General features: G+C 39.6%; 1 protein-coding gene across 2 annotated transcripts in view; it reads left to right on the top strand.

Annotated features, from left to right (window-relative positions):
• AFF2 (ALF transcription elongation factor 2) overlaps nt 1-24,514 on the top strand; it is a 335,533-nt gene that overhangs the window by 176,944 nt on the left and 134,075 nt on the right. For both annotated transcript variants that reach the window (XM_048959912.1, XM_048959911.1), the window contains exon 4: nt 4,601-4,645. In XM_048959912.1, the coding sequence (XP_048815869.1) occupies nt 4,601-4,645 (45 nt within the window). The remainder of the gene's footprint in view (nt 1-4,600; nt 4,646-24,514) is intronic.

Here is a 24,514-nt window from a genome sequence, read left to right as displayed (position 1 = left end):
GCTGAAGGCATCTGTGGGATGAGGTTTCTGCTGACAGACTTGGTTTTGCTGCTTCTGGTTTTCTAAATGTTTTCCTCTTATCTCTGTGCAGTGCACAGTGGAAATGATCAATCAGGGCTCATGCACAGTATCCTTTCTTGCTAGCAAGTATAAAATCAGTTTGTGTTTGAAGGAGTAAACCGTCATATGAGCTTCATCTCCCCAGAGTCAAAATGGCTCTCTCGATAAAGGAGATGACAATGAAAGAGCTCTTGATGTATAAACACATAGGTGCTCCTATGCAAAAGACGAGAGTGAGTTCCTAAAATTATTTAACATTCTACCTCTATCTTTCCGATTAAACAAAGATAGGAAGAACTGATTACTGAATGCCAGTTGTGCATCAATAGAGCCAGAAGGATTGTTCACAAACAGTTTGTTCAGATGACAATATAGGCAGTCAATTTTGGTAAAGTCATTATTCAGTGTGTATTTCTGCTTCCCAACACTGCATTTGAATTTTAAGGAGTTTTCTGATAAGTCTTTTGGAAGATTTTGTTGCTAACCTTTGTAAGACATGCCTGCTGTCTGGAGTAAAATACAGGCGAAAGAGACTGCATGTGATTTTTCTGTGGCCACAAAAACAAATTCTGATCTAATGCAGGTTATAAATTGTCCAGGAGCTAAGAGTAGTCAAGAAAGTGTTGAATGAATAAATGGAAGGTTAGATCAACATGACTCATCAGATAGTGTAACCACTAACCCCATGCCATTTGATCTGCATGACATTGGGCTACTATTCCCTCACTCTAGTATTTCTGCCCTCCTTCCTTCTCTTTAAAGTTTAGCACTGAGCCATCCAAGCCATACATTAAACCTTTGGTTCCACATCATTTAAGTTCTGTTCTTTCTCTTATGAGACTGAAATGTGGAGAGCCTTATAATACAAGCTGGGAGATTTTGACTATCTAACCTTTAGGTTTTTTTTCTTCCTTTCTTTTTTTTTTTTTTCCTTAAGCCTGGGAGCAACATCTAAAAGTAAACACAAAGCATTCTGATGCAAAAGAGGTTTGCCAGATTAAAATGAAATTGAAAGATAAATTCAGTGTAACATGTAGCTGGTATGAAATCTTTTTGTTTTGATTGAAGTTATATTACCTCAGGACTTAAATCTTCAGCTTATGTAATATTAGCTGTTCTTCAGCGCAGAGCTCATGCTGGCTGATAGCAGTTTGTGATGTGAGATGTAACTGCTCAGTCATTCAGAGGCAAAATTCCTGGAATCTGTCTCTCTGGCTGGTTTAGATGGTGCTGCTCACAAAGGAAGAGAAGCATTAAAAGCATGCATAACAGAAAGCTGGGTCCTCAGGTTTAAAATCTGGTTATCAATGAATGCTCAAAAAGCCAAGGAGTGAAGAATCACATAATGCTTTCTAAACTACTTGATTCTGGGGAAGGAAACAGTATGGAATGTCCAACATTGATTAAACTTCTGGAGGAATGTAGCATTTTATTAATGGCAAATGTAATGGAAAAATTTTATAGTACTAAGTGAAGTGAAGCTACTTGCTGCGTTTTGTTCTACTCTGATCTACCTGTGCTTGGATTGCATGGCTTGCATGGTAGGCAATGAGGCCTGCTTGCACTTTTGTGCTGGATGCAGATATTTGTGGAGAATTAACCTGCAATTTTTGATTCATACTTTGAAAGGCTGGGAATCTGCTCTTTTCTTCTTCTTGTTCTTCTTCCTCCCCCCCCCCCCCCCAACTAAGAGTATTCCAAGTCTCCAATAGATCTGTGCCTTTCAAGTCCCCTGAACTTGAATACATGCAACTGTAGCATGAATTTAGAAAAATGGTCTCATTTCTTGAGAAATCCATTAATAGTAATGTACTGGAAAACTCTTACATTGATCTTCTCTCTGATAGTCATGTTGTAATAATTATTCTTTTAATGTTTGCATCAATCTAAATGTTTTTCTCTTTGTGCTAGCTCCTTCTTGGATCTCTCTATATGACAATCACAGTACTTTGACATCTTGCATTACTTTAATACCAGTGATTCAAAACAAAGCAATGCCAAAGGGAACAAAAGTTCTGTCAAGCCATTAAAATCTTCTCTGCCATTAACATAATTAAACTGATGCATGAACATTTACAGTTATTAGTAAGTGCTGCCAGCAGAAGCTTGTTGTGACTGTATAATATATAGAGGGCTGTACTGCAGTAGAGTAGTACGTTTATTATTATTATTACCATTTGTTCTGAAGTAACATAAACAGGGCTGTGAGTTGAGAGAGCACTGTAAAGTAAGTGCATGGTCTGCCTTGTGTTCGTAGCCCAGTGCACAATTATGACATTTCTAAACAGAATAATACACATGGTGTCCAAGCTAGCCATTGGAAACACCGTGTGTAATGTCAGGGAGGAGCATAAAATAAAGACATGGCTTCTGTACCTCTGTTACTTTTCCCAGTCTGGCCAACTCAGGCGTATTTTGATCTCCTTTCGTAGCTGCTCTGAGAGATTTTTTGGTTGGTGTTGCAGAGCAAGCTTATTAGGGTAATACTTACTTTGTTTTCTCATATTTCAACATACCACTTCCTCAGTGCAAAAGAACCAGGAGTGCATTAGACATCTGTCCTCCTACTATCCTCCTGCACATTGCAATTATACTTTTTTGATTATCCGAGGCAGATTATCCTCTCTAAATTGGAAGCTGGATATGAGATATGGAAAACACAGATTAGCAAAGAGTTTAAAAGCACACAGAGAGGAAAAAAGAAGTGGTTTAAGCAAAATTTAGTTGAGGGGATTGAGGGAAGATCAATTAAGTTCTGGAATATCAAGTACTACAATAGAAAGGTGGAATCCATGAAGCTAATGCTGACAATCCACTGGAAGCTTTCAGCCTATATTTGCTGGGCAGAATTGGAGTTTTTTCATTGGTTGAGTGTTTTTAAAGGGTATTATGGAAAATGATAACCTGCTGTTGATGTTGTAGATGAGATCACTAACAGTACTTCAGTGTGGTCATTTTCTCTTCAATACATCTTTACCAAGATACTGCTGAACTGTTGGGAATTCAGATAGCAGTAGTGAAATAAGCAAAAAGAATGGAACATCTTGCTTATTGGGAAAGAAGGTAAAAGTTGAACATACGGCGTTTGAGAAAAGCCAAGTATAATTCTACGTATCTGTGCCTGCTGTAAGTAAGAAGGGAAGTAGGTAGTGGGAAGAGCTCTACAGGCAGGCTGAGGTAACACCAAAAGCAGAATTTTAACTAATTATCACAGAAAAGGGACAAACAGTTTTAAACGCTACTCCATATTCTATTAAGAGAAGAAACTGAAGACCCACTTCTCTCTAGTTTTTGAGCTAGACTAACGCCAGTACTAGAATATAAAGTGTGCAACATTAATAGGAAATGAACACGGTGAGCTGTTTGGTCTTCCTGGTCTTTGACTTTTGTCACTTTTGGATTTATTCTTGAAGCTTTGTGCTTTTTGAAGTCTAGGAGGAAAGCCATACTCATGCTTTCAGTCAAGCTCTGTAGCAGATTTGAATGGCACAGATGAATCTCAGTCATGAGTTTCCATTATCAAACTAGTCATCAAGAGGTAGAAAAGTCTCACTGAATTGTTATGAAGTACTTGGCTTAACCTGTTTTTGGTATCTCCCTGAGTACTGCCTCTCTCTCTGCTGTTCTACTGCCATGATAAGAATCTATTGGAAGTGCCTGCAAGTATTGTAAAATGTTTTACATACAGGTCCTGTGTGTCTGCTGCTTATGTTGTTGTTCGCAGTGTTTAGAGCTTCTGTGATATTTAGTAACACTGGAGTGAGGGACTGTGGGAAATACTGCAACAACCATTTAAACAAGTATATTCAGCTGGAAGATGTTAAGGTCACCATTGTGTATGTGCATGGGTATAGTTTTATGCACTGGTATCATGTGTCTTCCTCAGGAGAGAAAAGATACCTGCCAAGCCTCTTGAGGGGGATTACTGTGTGCTGTTCAGTCTTGACATGATACTTTACATGGAACAGGCTAGTGACATGAGAGACAAGAAAATTAGCCTCAACCATTATAGTCCAGCCAGTATTTTACCAGTACTTTATTACAGTGCACGTGTGCAAGTTTTAATAGCCATCTTGGCTGTTGGTGTATAAAACTGTAGAATGAGATAGCTGAAGATAACTTTCTCCTAAGTGTTGCCATCTCTGCCTTTTGGCACAGCATACTGCAAGTTAAACCAAACCTTGAGTTCTCTGTGAAGGCTACTACTAGGAGTAACAGTAGGATCTTCTTCTATTACAGATGTTTCAAGCAACTCAACTGCCACTTCTCAATTGTGAGGAAATCAGAGCACTTAATTGTTCCACCAGTGTCATTCTTTGCACAAAGTAGTGCAAAACAAACAATAATGCAACAAAATGTGACAAAAGAGTCCTACTGATGACTTTTGTTGATCTGAACTGGAAAACTTGGTATGCAGTAATCATGGATGCAGCAGTCTTCAGACAGAGGCAATTGCTTGATAGCTGTTCATCTGTATAGTTAGTCACTGAACTTTGTATCTAGTGCCTAACTAAACATTTCTTTTTTTCTTCAAACCTAGGTTACCCTTCCCAATGACTCCAGCTGTGTGGAAGAAATACTGCGTGTGAGTAATACACTTTTCTTTTGCTGAATTTTTTTTCTTTTAATTGTAGTGTTCTTATTTCATTGTTCACGGAGAAGGGCTGTCTTTAACATCATAGTTAAACAGTAAGTTATTAGTGGGTTTGATCAAAGAGACACAGTCTGGTGGGCTCAGGATGCTCCTTACTCGCTAAGTTCAGTTCTAGTATTCTTTCTCCCAGTGCATCTGCAATTTGTCTTGGTCAGGAATTACATCCTTTCCTGTTAATTTGTTTTTAAGTTCTCAGGCTCTCTAAGTCTCTCCAAAATCAATTTCTCTTCCACTCGAGGGCAGAGTTCCCTTAATTCTCCCACAGTGGCCTACAATCTTACTTCTTTCCCCGCAGTATAGTTTCCCAGCACTCGTGGTTTTGTGGAAGATGTACAGATTTTTTATTTTTATTTTTTTTATTATTTTTTGTTAGAAGTTCTGGTTAGTGATTAAATGTAGAAAACAAAAACTCTACAAGCTACTCCAAACTGAGAAACTAATTGCACTAAGATCACATAACAAGAAAAAGAGAGCATGGGAAATGTGCTTGCATATGCGTAAACCTGCCTTCCTGTAACTGTAAGGTGGGCTTTTCCTCAGACACTCCAAAGTTGGGGTTCCCTGTTGACACTAAGATTTGTCTGGGACTAGTAGGCTTGCAACCCACCAGTTTCTGCCTGGCATTTTGGGTTTTGTCCTCACAGTTTGAGCTTCTAATCTGTCAGAGCTGCCACTGTGGGATCTCCGGCCCAACTGCTGATTTCATTTAGAGAGGGTAAAACCTCAGTGGAAATTTGTGCTGGCCTTGTCTTCTTCATTTGGAGCAACTGGTATAAATTCATCCAGACCCAAAGTCAAGAACAACAGTGGTGTCAAACTTGCTTAAAAGGACACAAACATGTTCATTAAATAAAGCAGGCTTTGCACTATTCATTTAAACTGAGTGGAAACCTGTTCCTGTTTTTCAAGTACACGTTGTATTGGGTTGATGCTGATGTCCTTATGGGTTGTCAGTGTTTCTGCAAAAGTTGAACCAACAGGCAAACATGCATGTGCAGACCTGCAGTCAAAGGGGACTTTGTGTCAGTATGTGCACCTAGCAGTAATGAATGCAAGGAAATAAATGCAATGTATTTTCAATGCTCAAAGTGAGCAGCAGTTTACTGCTCAGATGACATAAGGAAGCAAAACCAACGCAAATGTTGAAGTGCAGTTTTTAGACTACTTGGTACATTTAAACCATCTCTTCTTCTGTTTACATTATTTGATTAGGTACATTACTTCCTTGGAATAATTGACGTGTTAGGTGGGGAAAGCAGTTGTTTTCAGTCAACAGTACCGAAAAGAAATGTGATGTAGCAAATGCCAGGCATCAATCATCCAGTTGACAGTTTTTATGTGAGAACAGCACATATAAATCATAGGAAGCAGAAATGTTTTCTTTTTTTTCTATTCAAGAGGAGACAATTCTGTTCCCTACCCCACGACAGAAATTTGAGTCAACAAACAGCACTAGAATTTCACAGGCTCCATTCTGAAAACCACCTGGATTAGTGCAAGTTTTCCTGTCTCCTTCGGTTGGATCAACTAAGTCTCTAAGTGTGTGAAAGCCAGAGATCACAGATCTGCTCCTGGGGCTGCCCATCCAAGGCTGAATCCCAAGTCCCAGTCCCAACTGATTGCCTTCAATGGCAGTGCTTTTAGGCTTTCAGATTTCTATGGTGCTGAAGCACACCTGGAACAAAAGTACCCAAGTTTTGTCAGTGTCTTTGTTCTTGTCACAGTTGTAATGCAGAATAAGCTGGTGGGAAAGGTGTTTTGGCTGTATGCAGAGTGTCATATTCTACTTGATAGGCAACAGTGAAAAAAGAAGATAAGGTAATGCCCAGCAGTGGTCAAAATCTAGTTTTTGGGCTTCTTGTGGGTGTGCTGTGGCAGGAGATTCAGACAAAAAGAACAAGCCTTGGTTGCAGCAGCAATTTGTGCTTTGAGAACCTGGATTAAGTTCTGGCTTACTGGGGCCATTGACTCAGGCTCTGAAGAGCCTTTGGGAACGTGGGTCTTAGCCTTCTGGGGACAACTTCCCCAGATGAAAAAAAATGGATATTAACATTTCCATCTCTGTCGGGGAAGCTGCAGAAATAACACAAGGGTTACAGAGCACTGATGTCCCAAAGGTAGATAGGTGGGAGTACAACAGTGTGCATTCTAGCCAATGGAAACAGAACCAGAGTTCAGCTCAAAACATCTGGCAGTATTACACACTCACATATGCAGCTTTTAATCCAAAGTGACACCACTGTACTCTGTGTCACTCCTGCAGCTGCTTTTGCTTCTGGCCATGTCCACTGCAGAGCTGCACACCCCAAAGTGTCCCCCCTCACCCACCTGCTCCCACGCTGCCCTGCCTGCTTTGAGGGCATCTCTTACTTGAAGTTTGGGCTATTTTCTTCTTTCAAGTTACAAATTAAGTGCCTCTATTCAGGCATAGGAGCTCTTTCAGGTTTTTTTGCCAGGCTTTGCAGAGAAGAGGGACTTAAGCTAAGAATTGTGACCTCAGATTTCACTGAGCTCTTTTTTCAAGCTGAACTTGATTAATGTTTTTTGTAATTGTAGAGGTCTGCAATTTCTAATCTCTTTTTTCCTTTTTTAAATTAAAAATCAAAACAAGCAAACAAAAAGAATTGAGTTTAAGGACCAAACTTTCCAACTGAGTGAGGAGAAAGATCTTGAGCCCACTTACAGAATTTCACAGTCCTTCAGATTTCCTTGAAACACTTAGCCACTTGCTCATCTTGTGTAAGCGCTCCAAGGACTGTTCGTGATACTACAACCAGAGGTTAATGGCAGCCCCGTCTCCCGTTCCTTTTGTTTTTCTAACCAGAATGTCTGAGAAAGTTGTTAAAAATTAAAATTAAATAATAAAATAAAATCCCTGTTGTACACCTACGGCCAAGCTATAAATGTAGTGCAGGAGATCTGCATTTAGCACAGGTTGTTAACACCAAATTGAAACATAAAAGTGAATGGTCGTTGGTATACTTTTTTCTGTTCCAAAACGTGAGTATTTTTTTCGCCCAGAATGTTGGCTTTGAGCATGTGGATAATGTGGAAAATAGGCAATCAACAGTATGTGCGTGTAATTCACAACTTATTAATGTGGATTTAAATTAAGTTGCCACTTGCTATATGCAGCCATTGAAAAATGAATTCACTGAAATGTTGTGATACACGGTGCAGATGGGGAAAGAGAACTGACATTTTAAACCAATACTCTAAAGCTGTTAGTTGTGCCACATATATCAGTGCTTTATGCCAGTGTGCCTCGCTGTCATTGTATATCATTTGAAGGCATTATGCTGATCCAAATCTAGGGCTGCGTGTAGTGTGCGAATTTGCAGGACTCCTATGCCTCCAGAGAGCATAGAAGGGACAACCTTTAGCATGGATTTGCCTCTGGATAAAGAGGAGATAAGCATACAGCATCACACAAGAAAGAAAGGAAACTTTAAATAAAATTTCTTGAGGACTTGAATTGAAAATATTGACTTGAATTGAAAATATTGACTTAAATTGAAATTTTGGGTGAGGTGTTTAGGTGGTTGCGTAGATGTAATCCTGTAGAGGTGAGTCTCAGGTCTGTACATGTGAAGCTGTCAGGTGGGTGCTGCTCGTTGTCTGGGCAGGCACTTCTCTCTGTCCCCCTCAGAGAAACAAAAGAATTTTTGTAGATCCGTGTTCATTATAGTGTGGCATCAAGGAACTCAGCAGACTTCTGATGATACGTGGATATATGTGATATTATTTAAAAGCTTTCTAGTCTGCAAGCAAAACTAATCCTAAATGTAATTTAGATTGCAATTAGTACAAAAATGACTGGAGTTAAACGAGCAAAGTCTGTAATTTGTATGATCTTCTATTCTTCTGATGACAAGCTCACATCTAATGACATTGGAGAATATGTAAATTGATCAGCAGGTGAAAATGCCCTTGATTGGGTAAATTACGTGTAGTGTTACCTTCCTCATGCCAATTGAAAGCACTAATGGATTTAATATGTATCATCCGTAGTGGAGGTGAGCTGTTCGCAGAGCAAAATTAGACCATAACAAATACAGCCCATTATTTGCCCCCTCAGTAATTGTTTTCTCTTCTAAAGTACAAACCAACATTGAAGAACGTTGCTAAACGTAATTACTTTACTTGTAATTTGAAAAATACAGGTATGCAGTCTGGTGTGGTTACAAACTCACTTAGTAGCTGACAAGCAGTTTAAATATTTTCAAGTGGAACCTGGGGGCTTGCTGGGGAGGACATGATGTGAATTTAAAATGATTATCCAGACGTCATTGGACAAGTGAATAACGAGCTGACTGGCCTAGTAAATCATTTGAACCTGTCAAATGTGGGAACACATTGGGGAGGAGATGATGTCAAGTAACAGTAACTTAGCAACCTGGCATTTAGCTGTCCAGAGAATGAGTAAGAGTAGCCACTTTTAAATAGCTGAGTAAATAAATGAATCCTTATGTCTTAGGTGTGCTATAAAAATAGCCCAGCACCGTATGTTTTCTGTCAAGCTGCTTCTAAGGTGATTTATTCTTTCTGTTGAAATGAAAAAAAATGAATTGAAAAGTTAACCCACGTGTAAATGTGTGTCTGTGGCCTTTGTCCCTTGTCTGGAGTGCAGACCTTGGAAGTGTGTAAGGAATGGGCAGTAGCCTGCTTTGAAAAAGGCAATACGGTGTGGTCTTTTTCTTTTAGACCTTGCTTATGCACATGAAGATTTGGATGGATAAAAACTATGCCTTTCTTAGCAATATCCAATATTTTCAGCTTTTTAACAGCACTTTCTGAATGGAGGCAGAGTCAGTTTCTGCTTGCACACCAAAATAAATCAGGGGGTAATTCCACTGACCTCTGATCGCATTTGACTTCATTGAATTCTTCATCCTCCCACACTGGTATGAATTGACAGCAGTTTCACTTACACTTCTGCTGTTGTTATAACATAAAAAGTAGTTAATCCTGCATTACTTTGGGAATATGTGAGAGCAGCTACCAGTCCTTTACTCTGGTAGCTCTCTGGACGTATGTTTACTCCAGAAAAATGGAAATGCTAAATAGTTCTGCAAGAGCAGCTCTCTCCTGGGTCAGTAGGTCACCTGCTCAGTTCTCAGCTCAGTATTAGCAGAATTCATCAATAATTCCAGGAAGGTCAGAAAAAGTCCCTTTCCAGCAGTTTGGGTTTTTTTGTTTTTTGGGTTTTGCTTTTTTGTGTGTGTATTGTCCAGTCATATACATACACACACATTGAGATCAATAATTTGAGTCATTTGAAGACATCCTGGCATGGTCTTTAAAAGAGCAAAAGACTCTTTGAGAGCTAGAAGCCTTAGATCTTCTCAGTCAAGAGCAGAGCACAGAGGCTCATCCTAGCCACTGCAAGTTGTACCTGAACACAACAGGACAGGATTAGTCAAGCTTTTGGCTGTTTCATTGCAGTGACAACATAATCATGTCACTTGTGAGAAAGACACCTCAAGAGCAGTCAATATATTAACTTTAGGTACATAATTTGGAGGCCTTGGAGTTAACCTCAAGCTGGCTGAGTAAGAGGTTGGCATTAGTCAGTGCTCAAATACTTTGCAGCTGGGCTACAGTTGCACTGTTGGCAAGGCCTGGGTTAGGCATGAGAGGAGTTAACTTGTGATGTTGACACATATTAGAAATGTGCTTTTTTTACTACCAGATCAATGCAAAGCAGACTTCATGCTGTTGGGAAGATACTGGAAAGAAAAAGTTGACTATCTGATCTGACAAATGTATTTGAGTGTACAGTGTTTCTGTATTCAGAAGGTGGTATTTTCCACCTGCGTGATGTATGGGTATATGGCTCTTCAGATGTAAGTCAGCAAAAGATTAAACCTTTATCAGGACAGACAAGAAGGTCTGATTCCAGCCTGCAAAAAAAAAGAAAAAAGTTTTATTTTCATGGTAGTATTAAAGAAATTATTTAGTAAAGAACTTCAGAATGTAAAATCTGATCATTATCGGGGTCCATTGCATTTTGTTTACATTTTAATAATAATAATAATAACAAAAAAGATTACAAGAAGTATTCAGGAAAGGAGAGGGAGACTGCATTGCACCTATTTCAAACTCAGTATTCAATTCCATTCTATCTCCTTAAAGATAATATTTTAACATATTTTGTAGTGCCAAGTTGAATCTTCTCCTGTACTCAGCTCTGGTGAGGCCGCACCTCGAGTACTGTATCCAGTTTTGGCCCCTCACTGCAAGAAAGACATTGAGGCTCAGGAGCGGGTTCAAAGAGGGGCGACAAAGCTGTGAGGGGTCTGGAACACAGGGCTGATGAGGAGCAGCTGGAGGAGCTGGGAATGTTCAGTCTGGAGAAGAGGAGGCTCAGAGGAGACCTCACTGCTCTCTATAACCACCTGAAGGGAGGTTGCAGTGAGCTGGGGGTCGGCCTCTTCTCTCATGTAACTGGTGATAGAACTAGAGGGAATGGCTTCAAGCTGCTCCAGGGGAGATTCAGGCTGGACGTCAGGAAATACTACTTCTCTGAAAGAGTGGTCAGGCACTGGAATGGGCTGCCCAGGGAGGTGGTGGAGTCACCGAGCCTGGAGGTGTTGAAGGAACGCTTGGATTTTGTGTTGAGGGATATAGATTAGTGAGAACTATTGGTGATGGGTGGATGGTTGGACTGGATGATCTTATAGATCTTTCCAACCTTGGTGATTCTGTGATTCTGTGATTGCTGATTTCAGTATTATTATATAGTTTTGCTATCATTGCCTGATTTATCATTGCCACTAAAATTACTCTAAAATGAACTGATGTCATGAATATTTGGGCATGTATTGCTGCTCTACTAAATGAAAGTGTGTTAATTCTCATCTGTTTTCCAAGCTGTCTAGCACGTCTTTTGCACAAAACCCAGCCCAACCACTCAGTTTTTCTTCCTCATGAGTAGTCACTTCAGAAATAATCCAGTGTATACAGCCACGCATTACATGCTAGGTGTGTTTATTCTTAATCATTACTCTGTTATGATGACAATATTGAAAACAACTTCATGTTGTTTATGTCTGGTGCAAGTAGCTGCTGAGCTTGTTACTCATTTGCAAGGTCTTTTGTTCATAATGTCTTCCTTTGTCCCACATTGTAAAACTACAGGGCCATAAGACTTCTACTCCAGATCCGTGGACTCACGAGATCTGACTTTCTGTTCCTTTCCATCAGCGTAAATAAAGATTAATTCTTTTATCTTTGAGTGAGAGGGCTAGAGAAAACAGAGATCTGGATTTCTTATGAAGTTTGACTTTTTGCATGCACCCATGAACAAAAAAAGAATGAAACTGGTGAACTAATTGGCAAAATGTGAGTACTTCTATGCTGTTTTAATGCTTTGCTCTGCCTGTACATCCTTCCTCAAATACCTTGTGGACTGCATTACTTATATTACTTAAAAACATCCTTAGAAACTTCAGAGCCTGCTCTGTGCCTGTCCTGGAGTACTGTTCCCAGTTCCAAAATGGCTGGTAAGAACAAATACTGGTACAACATCTGGTGAGGTCAAGCAGAAATACAACCAGAAGCTAGTATATTACATATATTACATATATTTTTGCAAAATTATTAAAGACCAAAATCAAGTCCTCTTTTGAAATATTAGTAGTAGAATATTCCTCTGATCTCAGATTAATTATTTCTGTTATTTCATCTTATCCTGTCAAAATGAAATATGGTTAAATATGGGCATGAGTGTTCAAACTGCAAGCAATGTTACCTTTCACTTAAATAGATTATTAAAGTGTACTCTTCATAATAAATTGGTTTAGGCACAAAATGAAGACATTGAAAACATATTAAAATCAAGTTAGACTTTCTGAAATGAGTGCATGCTTTATAAACAATTTTGGTTTGAAATGACAAAGCTTATAGTTGTCTTCTGTGAGCACTTTGTCTCATTTGCCTGAGGGCAAGTATTGAAGATTTGAAATCTTGGGAGGGAAGCTTCCCATAAGTCAACATTTCTGAAGAGGTTGATGGGGCTCATGGAGGCTAAATTGGACAGAACTACAATAAACTAGACAGACTTACAGCATCTAAGAGAAGTCGGGATTGGAAGATGTGACTAAATGAATCTTCAGAAGGAGTTTCAGTTTCTGTTCGAAATTCTCTGAAGTTGCAGATGGCCACGGCAACTGAAACATTAAAAAAAATATGGCTGAGGGTTAAAAATATACAAACGTATTTCTTTATACATATAAGGGAAGATTTTGAACTAGAGAAAAAAAAAAATGGACCAACGAGGGTCCATATACTTGAAAATACTGAGTTTTACTGTTTTAACTATACCTGTCATGTTGCTACCTTTGATGTTTGATGCTCTTGTGGTTTAAGAAGGAAGGTGAAGAAAGCAGGAAAAGGATTGTTGATCACAGAATCATAGAATCACAGAATCATTGAATGCCTTAGGTTGGAAGAGACCTTAAAGATCATCGAGCTCCAATGTCTTGCAGTGGACAGGTGACCAACCACTAAGTAAGGCTGCCTAGGGCCCCATCCAGCATGGCCTCGAACACCTCCAGAGATGGGACATGCAGAACTTCTGTGTGCAGCATGTGCCAGTGCCTCACCACCCTCGGAGCAAGAGAATTTCTACCGAACATATAACCTAAATCTTCCTTCTTTTTGTTTAAAATCATTCCCCCTTGTCCTACCACTAATAGACCATGTAAAAAGTTGGTCCTCCCTTACTGCTTATACACTCTCTTCAAGTTCTGGAAGGTCACAGTGAGGTCTTCCCAGAGCCTTTTCTTCTCCAAGCGAAAGTAGCCCCACTCCCTCAGCCTTTCTTAACAGGAGAGATGCTTCAGCCCTCTGAGCATCTTGTTGGCACTTCTCTGCACATACTTCTTATGCTGTGGCCCCAGGCCTGAATGCAGACCTCCAAGTGGGGCTTCAAAAAGGCAGAGTAGAGGGAGACATCCACCTCCCTCTTCCTGCTGGCCTTCCTAATGTACTTCAGTCTAAATTGAAGCCAGGATGCTCCCAGTCCTTTCAAGTCAAAATTACAGACATTACCTGAGATACTGGTCCAAAAGTATTGCCTCTGGAGAGGAGTATTGCCTTTGTATAAGCAGATGGACTGTTCCAGTGGAGGAGTGATATGGTAATGCTGTCAGCCTAGTCAGCCTCCATGGGTTTGCTAAAGCTGTCTAACATGGGAAGACTGTTCTGCAAGCATCATCATCATCAGTTGTTCCATATTGTGTAGGGAGAATAATTCCAAAAGCCATTTTTGGGGGGGTGGGAGTAACTTATTTCTTTGAAATTAAGACTTTCAGACTGCACAGTTAGCAGTGTGCTTTCTGATGATCCTTTCCTTAATACATGTGGAGATTGTTTAAGCTGGCAAAATACAGACTATGCCATTTCACTCCTGCCACTAAGTGACAGATATGGTCGATCTTCCTATCTCTCGGAGCACCCTCTCAGTGAATGTTTGACTGTTTACACTCAGATAGAACATCTTTAATCTTTCAGCATAACATTGAGATGCCTCTTCACAGTTTCTCCTTCAATGAAACAGGGAAGGAGAATCTCACCCACACTGACACTGCACTTCAAAGTTAAATTGGTTCCTAGCAAGATGTGCTGGGGACTTTGGTTGGAATTATTGGTGTTATAACTGTGCAAAAGCCAGGTTCAATTAGATATTTAAAATTATACTGCTTACTGTGGCTTATCCATTTCTACAGATAATTTCTAACGTTTCTTTAAACAAAGTGTGTCATTGAATTTAATGTTCTGAGAAACCTTATGAACTTCCTATCTACTTGAGACATCAATTTCAAATTGCACCTATAACTGTGTTTTTTATTGAATATTTAAGTCACTTTCAGTTTCTTAATACAGTACGTGGTTTTTAATAAGTGTTTGAAAAGAATGCACATTATGGATGGAAGACACTTCTGAGCGTTTTCAAATTGTCACTTTAAAATTGTCACGTTTGTTTAATTAGCCTGTAGATCCTGCCACATTGATTTATGTCAGCTTGGTAACAGTTTCTTTGGATAGCTAGCAAATCTGATCAGAATGGTTTTTTTCTTTTTTTTTTTCCCCCTAAGGAATTTTTCACATTTCTTCTTTATTTAAAAGCAGTCATTCAGGCACCCAATCTTGCAAAAGTCAGCAGAACAAAAAATGAACATACAGTATCAGAAAGGAAGATTATTTTAACAGTTCCTGGCATTTAGGTGTTTGTTGACCACTGTCCAGAGGCAAGAGATACAAACAGACTACAGACATGAATGTGAACTCCAAGCTAAGTGCCCAGGTTTATGTTTGCTCAGTGTTCTATACGGACTCTTCATTTCACTTGCTGTGTTGCTGTAATTCTTAGCAGGCTGCCAGGATGAGCTCACTATAAACCCTACTTTCAGCAATTGAAAGATCTTCTGTAAAGATTTTCTCTATTCCAAACTTTCTGTGCAATGTCTAAGCAAATATATTTTTTGTTGTTGAGGGAGAGCTCGAAATAACACTGTCTAGTGCTTTGCAGGGTGAAACAGGAACAACACAGGCATATATGCTCTTAAGAAACGTATCTGATGCTAATGGGGAAAAAAGGCCAGGTTACTGTTCCTTGGAGTTGCTATTGTCTCAGCGGATCATTTGAAGCATGGACTAAATTTCATCTCTGGAGCCAAACACTGGGTATTGTCTGCTGTGAGGAATTCTTTGAGATCTTCTGATTGAATTTATTATGTAAGCACTGAGTGTTAAAGGCTCCTTTAGGCGTTGTAGTCCTTGAATGTCTTTGTCTTGAGTATATCCTGTTCAAGTATACGTTATTTGCATCCCACACCCCAAGGCAGAGCAACCTTTAAAAGTATTCTACTGAGCCTCAGAAAAAAAAAAAACAACACCTTTGTTTTTGCTCTGTGGCAGAACATTCCCAGTACTGTGGATTGGGTTTTTTTGTTTGTTTATTTGGGTTTTTTTTTTGTTTTTTTGTTGTTGTTAATTTAACCGATTAGTTCCTTCCCACTTATTCCAGCATTTTATCATTTTGAATCTCACAAACCCTTAATCTCTTCAATAAGAGGCCTGAGCTGCCAGTTTATCTGGAAAAGGAGTGTTTTACCAATGAAATGAAAACTGGTACGGAGATTTCTTTTTGAAGAGCAGCCCCTTGTTGTTCCTGAGTTCAGAAAACCAAAATAAAAAAAAGGTTATAGACTTTGCTGTTTTTCAACCCTGTTAATAGGATTTCATTTCAGTGTAGTTTCCTACTGTGTGGTTTAAAAACAATGTAGGCATGGAGAGCAATCCTCAATGAGAATGTGTTCATCTGGTGTTCATCCTGAACACTCTGGCTTTGAATGTTAGGACCATTCTGTGTGGGACCAGGTGTCCTCATTGTCACGTTTTAGCAGCGGCTCTGAGTGGTTAATGCTTCCAACCTCAGGTTCGTAAGCTTTGTGAGAAAAAATGAGCTGGGAAATGGGGACTCAAATGTAAGCATACAACAGTGGGAGTCTAATAGAAATACACTGGAACTGCCGCACTTTATAGGAGATCAAAAAAGTCATGTTTTTCTTGCTTCAGTAAGGTTGACAGGCCAACAAAGTTTACGTTATGTCAAAACATCTTCTAAAACACACGTCTATTTTTCTTCACCCACTGGCCTAGTGGGAGTGGGTTAATGGGCAGTGTTGGCATGATTTATAGGACATGCAGATGCAAGGGTAGATCTGCATCAAGGCACAAGTGAGGAAAAGGAAATCGAGACTGAAATGCATGGAAATCAAGACTGAAATGCATGTTCTTTTCCAAAGACTAAAATTACTATAATAAATACCGGGTAAGCTTCCAGGTGGCAGCTTAGGTCTTTCTTTAGGAGAAAGGAATTACAGTGTTGAGTGTCAGAGACAGCATGGACTCTCCCTCTCTAACAGGCCATAACCCATAGTTTACCCTTGGCAAGCACGCTGAGCTTTTGACCTTGCAGAAAAATCAAAGTGCCAAATTAGAGAGTACAATGATCAGGCTTCAGATTGAGCTTTTGTGAACATCCAGGGCTTGCTGAATGCCAGCCAAGCTGGCTATGTTGCCCACCCAGGATCATCCAGCATATAGTCACTGTGAGGATCCAGCACTGTCCTGGGTATGGCATAAGGCAAAAAAAGAGCAGTTTTTGCCCCCAAAGCGTTCAGTCTCTGATGTAAGCACCAGGAAGGTAATTACACACAGCAGGGGAGAGTGTGTTCTTCATGAAGTAGGACAAACTGAGACACATGGTGTGCTGGTAAAGAGAGCATCGGAGAGATGAAGAAAAAGAAATGGTGAAAAAGGACAGCTTCTGTATGGGCAGTTTTTAGCTTTTCTAGGCGTGTGCTGTGTTTCCACTTCAAACTCAGATCACTGTTTTAGTGGCATTCCAGTTGAGGTGTGGATGAGTCATGTCAGAGGAAAACACATTAAAAATAAATGTTACTCTGTCACCCCCCCCCCCCCCCAGGAAAACTCAGGATACAGTACTGCTTGTGTGGCAGCATAAAAGAGATCTGGCAGTTTCTTGATTTTGAAGGCAAAAAAAAGCAGCCCTTTGTAAAAGATTTCAATGTGTATTGTACAGCAGTGTGTGGTACATTCATTTATTTATATTCGATGAGTAACAACTTGCAGTCCAAATTTAATGAAGGCAAAACATGCTTTAAGCAAAACAATTCAGCTTTAATCTCAAACGAGTTAATCTTAAACTAGTTTCTTAATTTCCCTCTATACACTATTTCAGCTAACTGATGTCCCTGCTTGAAGGCTAAAGCTGGTATCTTCTGGCACAAGTTGATGCTTTCAAATTCTGGGAGATTTTTAGATTGAGTTTTATCATATTGTCAGGATGTGGTTTATAAACTCTCTACATGGCTCTAAAATGTAGTGCTCAATGTAAGAAGTTTCTGTGCTAAATCTACAGAACAAGGTGTTTTGCAGTTTACCCATTTAATTTTGCCTGATATTGAAATTGGAGATATTTTTTTCACTAGGTTGGTGCAAGCAGATCCAGAAATTAAATGCTTTTTTTGATAATTTACATGGATAAGGTCTTGTCATGGGCTGCTACTATTTGTATGGAAAAAAATAATAGTAATAATAATAATAATAATAATAATAAAATAAACCAGGAATTGATTATATCTGGCAACATAAAAGAGATGGTGTAACGTGTCATATAAATGTGCACAGTTGTGTGCCTCGGGGTAGATGCAGTCTTGTTTTGTAACTCTAAATTATAGTTTTGCTCTCCTCTTGGTGTGAACCCTAAGTTTCAGAGAAGAAAACAGGCAATTCGAGACATGCCTTTTTGCTTGTGAAGCTTGGGATGGCTGGAACAAATTACCAGATTCCCTTAAACAAGTGCCAGCAGTGAATAGTTTCAAAACACAGTTGCTTATTTACTTGAAGAAATGTTGCCAGTGTTTTTTAAATTGCAAAGATGAAATTGTATGTTGGTATTAGGAACTTTTTAAAGAATTAACTTTTTTTATTACTTATTGTGCCTTTGTTTACATTATGTTGCTGTACTGCCAGGATGTTATGTTGTATTTAACAGTTCAGTGCACTCTTTCTATCTCTTGGGAGATGAAACTCCCATGAACTCATGAAAATTAGATGTGCCATTCCTGAATATGGTTACAAGTATCATTTTGAATAAATAAAATCAATGAGGTATGGCTGTGCATCTCAGTGTGGATGAGAAACTGCCAAGAACAGGAGGTGTTGCATTAGCCATGCTGTCTGCATCAAGACCCTGATACTGTGTACTGGGCAACAGTGTGATTAGTTTAGTCACAAAGAGTGACAGAAGAAAGACACCTGGCATTCTGTAAGTGGGCTTAGTATACACGACCTCAAGTACTGAATATTTATGGAGAGTGTGTGAGTATTTCATAGAATCATAGAATGTCTTGGGTTGGATGGGACCCCAAGGTCCATCAATTTCCCAATCCTCCCTGTCACAGGCAGGGCCACCATCCTCCAGATCTGGTACTAGGCCAGGCTGCGCAGGTCTCCCCATGTCTTGAACACCTCCATGGATAGAGCATCCACAGACTCTCTGGGCAGCCTGTTCCAGCATCTTACCACTCTCTCTGTGGGGCTTTGTACTTGGTGTTAACTCAACAGCTAGTTCTGGCTACCCTACATGGCCCAGGATCTCAACATTCCACTGTGTGAATTCCCCAGAAGTCTTAACTCTGTTTCACCATATAAAACTCCTCATGGGAGCTCTCCTGTGGGCTTCCTGTAAGGTTCTGCTTCATTATTTACACTGCAGGCTTTTACATTGCTGGTTATGTTCTGTGAACCCTCAGTGTTCCTTCTGCCCTTTATACATGCAAATCACCTAAGCCTGACAAGAGTTGAGCTACAGCTTCCACACATCTTGTTTGATTGCAGTCCATCATAATGGTTTCTCTATAGTAGGACCCTTAGGGAGTTGTGCTGCATGTTCCTGAAAATGCCAGGAGTATGTAAGAAGGTGCTTAAGAAAACAAAATCTGCTTGGAATTGAACTGAAGGACTATCCTGGGCAGCGTGAGCCAAATTCAGGGTAGTTTTTGGCCATACAGTCTTCCTGGGATGTGTCCTGAAGAAGACTACCTTGATTCACCTTGGAGAGAAGTTTCAGAGAAGAGCGTAGGCATGTTCTGGCATCTGCACAGCAGCAGGGACCCACTACCCAGCAGAGCTAAGCCATTTGGTAATGTTAGCACACTATCATATAGGCTGTGGTTACTTTTAGGGTTGTGTCAGACTTGCTAAATTGGAAATCTAGTAATGGGTGCATGTGGTGTAGCTTCATTACTCTCCCTTGAAGCTGCCTGTTGATACCTTCTTACTGTAATGGAGAATTGTTTTAGTTCACATACACAAAATTGATTAGAGCAATAAGAATATCAATCATTATTTGCTGTTTTTTATTGTCTTCTAAACGCTCTAAGCAAAGATGATGACTGTTATTAGTTATAGAAACTACAGTATGAGGAAAATATATTGAAAAATGTGAAGCATACAGGAAGCAGAGAATACTAGGAAGCTCAACAGAAAATGTCTGTATTGCTATCCGTTTCTTTTTGTAAACAGTTCCCAAATGTTTGCAAGGGAGGAAAGGGAAATATTTGCTGTAATGTTTTTAGTCAACCTTTATTAGTTTTGAAAGCAATTTCTATGTTCATTTTCATTACATATCATTTCTGTCTGTCCTTCCCCTTCTTATTAATATGGAAAGGAGTAGATGTTTACCATGGGAGGCAATGGAATGCATCTTGCTCACCAGCTGAGCAGAGGGAATTATTTGTTGTCATGGAGAAAACTCACAAGGTGAACACTGTGTTTTTAGATTATGGTCAGGGAAATGGCTGCTTTTCGTAGAATAAACTCTAGCTCTGTAATAAGAAGCTTGTGTGTGCATGCACTGTGTTTCCAAATGGTTTTCTAGTAATTTTTGGTACAGTAGCAAGATAGATTTTAGTACGACAAAGACATCGTGGCAGAAGAAAATAAGCGCTGGGCACTTGCTGCTGGTGATAAATTTGCTAAAACATTTACATGAGTAAATAGTTTCCTGAAGTAATACTCATATCAGAAGAGTTCTCTTTCCAACCTTGTAATTCTACGATTCTCTTGGAGGCCATTGGTCCATCACTGAAATCTTTATTTATTTATTCTCCCTACAGGGAAAAGTATCTGGAATCCCTTTGATGCTGAGAAGTATTTTAAATGCTGAAACATGATAATCAAATCCATATATATGAACTTACCTGTCATGTCCCTACCAATACTTTCTTAATGTCCTAAATCCCTTCCTAATGAAGCCTTTGGCACAGTATAAACCAGACCAATTACCAGTCAGGCTATTCCCAAGTGTTTATGTCAGTTTTCCATTCCTTCAGAAGGAATATATATGAAAAACAACCCTTAGTTTTATAGTCTTTGTGTTCCATTAGGCTTTACTGTAATTTGCTTTTATTTATATATGTGTATATTTATATATGTATATTTTTTTTAATATACATTCTTCTCTTAGCCTTTTCCCCAAAGGGGAGGAGTTGACATAGTTTTTATGTGTCATACACATAAAACATGGCTACCCCTCACACACTCCTGGCTTCCTAGCAGGGAGAGTTTCATCAGATTTGTATGAATACTGAAACAAGGAAGATACTTTGAAACAAGAAACACTTTTTATTAAGACCGCATTGATAAATAGTTAATTAAACATTAATAAATCATTTATAGAGGCCTTAATAAATGGTAAATCACTTGGTTATCTTTATTCCATCAAGGCAATAGGTTGCTTAGCAGCAGCTGTAACATTAAGTTTGTAATAAGTTTGGAACGTCTATTCATCATATAGTAATTTTTTTCTAAACTCAGCTTTAACATACTGTGTAACCAAAAATCGGAGAACGTTTAAAGCAACAGATTTAGCTAAGATCTGAAAGGACTGAGTAGGGCAGCTGACAGAAAAAATACCCGAAATAAGCTCTGTTTAGCAGCAATGATGAGTGCAGGGTTGTTCTTCCTCCTTCTCCTTGTAATGGGCAAAGATTCAGTGCTGAAACTGCCTTTGTAAACCCCAGTGCTAAGGAAGAGAAAACCACCAGGATTGTTTCTTTCTTCTCCATTTTTATGGATCTGCTATCCACAGGAGGCAGTAGGGGTAGCCAAGAGAGATCTGTCAGGCCAATAAATGGCACTGTTGGGCTGGGTGGGATCATAGGAATCCCATCATCTACTACACATCCATGTCCAAGTGCTGGAATCATTTCTACCCAAGCTGTTCCTGACTGATGGGTGCAAATCTGTTCTTAAATGCGCTCCTACAAAGATGGAGATTGCTGCATGAACGATCTGTTTCAGTGCTGCACTGTCCTTACTGTTAGAAAGCATTTGTATGTGTGTGTCCTTCTGGCTGTATTTTAAGTTCATATCCTCCATAAAACTGAAGAAAAGATTATTCTCTCCTTTTGCAACAGCCCTTTCTGTAATTGCAGACTGTTCTCATGTCTCCCCTTGATTCTCCCAAGGGGAGTAGCACAAGTCTTGTATCTTGGGAGACCTCAAATTATATCAGGCTAAGCAGTTTAAAGTACACTGTAGGAAAGAAGCCGCTTCAGAATGGACACAACGTACATGATGTAGCTGCTTTCTTTCCCAGTGGCCTCCTAGAGCCAGAATCCGTGCTTTTACCTGTATTTAAAACTCAGTATTTTCATTTCTAGCAAGAAGGAAATGATGAAAAAATTAAACACAGAGAAAGGAAATAAATCTGGAAGGTGGCTATTAATTTTAGTGACTGATTTTTTAAAGCTATTTACCATCTGCTTCATATCCCCCAAGCTCTGTTCCTTAGAAACAGGCAGGTTTCAGTCCTTCCCTACTTCTTCCTTTTTGACCCCAATTTGGACCTGTACCTCTGTTGTACAACCTGTAGTTGTATTTTCGGTGATTTGTTAGAGCTCTTCTGCATGTGTACATCTTAGTTACCTACCTGAGGGCTTTTCTAGCTGAAAAAAAAAGCAGACCGAACTGAAGAGACAAGCGTGCTTAGCTCATATATAAATAAAACACATGGATTCAATTAAAACATGTTTAAATAGTTTTCAGGAAGGAGAATGCTTGATGTTACTACATCAGACGACCACAGTGACTTTCAAGGCAACAAACTGTGCAGGTTTACTTTCTCATTTAATCTCCAGGTCTGCAAAAAATGTATGCTTCCATAGCAATCATCTGCCCACTCCAATAGTTAACATGATTTTGGAATTACTTTAAGTCCAAACCATATGAAAATAAATCCTAACTTGATTTTGTGGGATTACTTGGTTTCCATTAAATTCTTCTTTAAAGCATTTTGTATTCTCAGTTGTGTTATTGTTACTTCCAGGAATTTCTAAATACTTCCAAATTTGGTTTGATCAAACTTTTTTGTTCCTTTAATTCTCCTGGGGGGGGGGAAGATTATGATTCTCTTTCTCCTTTGTGAAGTGTTTACAAATAAAGATGCTTATATGCACATCTTAACCCCTCTAAAGTTGCCCAGAGAGGCTGTGGGTGCCCCCAACCTAGACGTACTCAAGGACAGGCTGGATGGGGCTATGAGCAACCTGGTCTAGTGGGAGGTGTCCCTGTGTAAAGCAGGGGGTTGGAACTAGATGACCTTAAAGGTCCCTTCTAACCCAAACCGTTCTATGATTCTGTGATCTACAACACATGCACTTCAATTAAGTGGTTCCTTATTGTTACAGTATATTAAAAGATAGCTATGTCAGAATTCACAGATCAAACAAAGTAGAGCTTTGCAAGTACTTAAAGATGAGGGCCCTCCAAAAGCAATCAGGGCACTGCAAAGAATTCTGAAGCCCTGTATATGGCTAAACAAATGACATACTTTGCTCTTGGGCCTCGATTCTCCACAGTAATGTGCACGTGCTTAAGGAACAAAGTAGGAGAGTTAAGCAGGCAGTCACATCTCTGCAGTGTGGGGTGGTTTTGACCCTTCCCTGAAGCCAGTGCAGTTTCTGTATGTCATTCTGAAGCTCGGTGGTGCTCTGTGTGAGCCTAATGTGCATTGTGTGGGGTGGGGGCAGAGCACTGCAGCCAGAGCACTGTGCAGTTACCAGTACTACAGCATGTATCTGTAGGCATTTTTCTGTAAATATCTGTATGCTATCTTGTTGCTTCCATGTGTGTAATGTTTCTTTATTTGCTGAGCTTTAAATCCTTGTGTTGCTTTCTGTGTATGACCCTATCCGAAATTTTCTACTGAATAACTGAAATGATACGATTCTTTCATAGCTCACTTGTACCTTTGCTACACTTTGGTGCTCCCAAGGTCACTTACAGAACACATGGATTAGATAGTTGTAACGTCACCAAATCTGTCATTTGCCTGCGATTTCAGTGGAGTCAGGATCTCCTATTTTGTAATTGAATTTCCTCAAATAATAGTAGAATCATTTTTAGTTTTTCCCATGGTTTTACATTTGGTTGTCCCCTAACAAGGGGACAAGCAGATTTGCTTACAGTTCAGACCACTGAGTTGGTTCTCAGTGGACGCTAGATGCATTTCAACAATAAGTTTTTGCTGGTGTCACCTTCACATGAATCCCAGACTCTCTGTCCTTTCTTTTATTCTTGGGCAGGAAGAGACTGAAATCAAGCCAATAATTGGAGCTCTAGAATACGCTTCATTTCTGCCTTCAATCAGGCTGCCTGCCTGTCCCTCTTTTAATTATGTGATACAGTATCTGTTTCATCATTTTGTTATGAAGAGATTTGCCACAGAGCAGCCTCTGTGGCATAGACTTTGGCAGAGGCTTACAGAATTTGGGTTGTAACGTCTCATTGAACAGCTTAATGCTGAATGCTTAAATTTTTCACCACCTACTTCTGTGTAGAAGTTAGGCAATCAGTGCAGTAAAACAACTTGCTTCCTATTGTCACGCTGAGCTGCTGCAGACTCACTTACCAGAAGGGATGGACCATTCATGAGCTGTCCCATTCCTCCTCCTTGCCACAATTTGGGCTATGGGCAATGAGAACAGGCCCTAGGCATCGGCACCCTCCCCTATTACTGAGGCATCTGCCGAAGCAACAAGTAAAGCTTTGCTGCAGAAGCAGCAACACTAAGAATGGAAATTTGATGGTCTTCAATAAGAAAAAGCAGTGCCTTGGGAGGTGTGGGAGAAGGTTACATACCAAGTTGCTTTACTGGGGTCTGTGGCACATAGTTTTTCCTTTCTTTTTCCTTCCCTATGA

The sequence above is a fragment of the Lagopus muta genome, chromosome 13 (genome assembly GCF_023343835.1).
Source record: "Lagopus muta isolate bLagMut1 chromosome 13, bLagMut1 primary, whole genome shotgun sequence".
Classification (NCBI taxonomy): domain Eukaryota; kingdom Metazoa; phylum Chordata; class Aves; order Galliformes; family Phasianidae; genus Lagopus; species Lagopus muta.
Note: the sequence above shows the minus strand (reverse complement) of the source record. Positions and strands in the feature narration are given on the sequence as shown.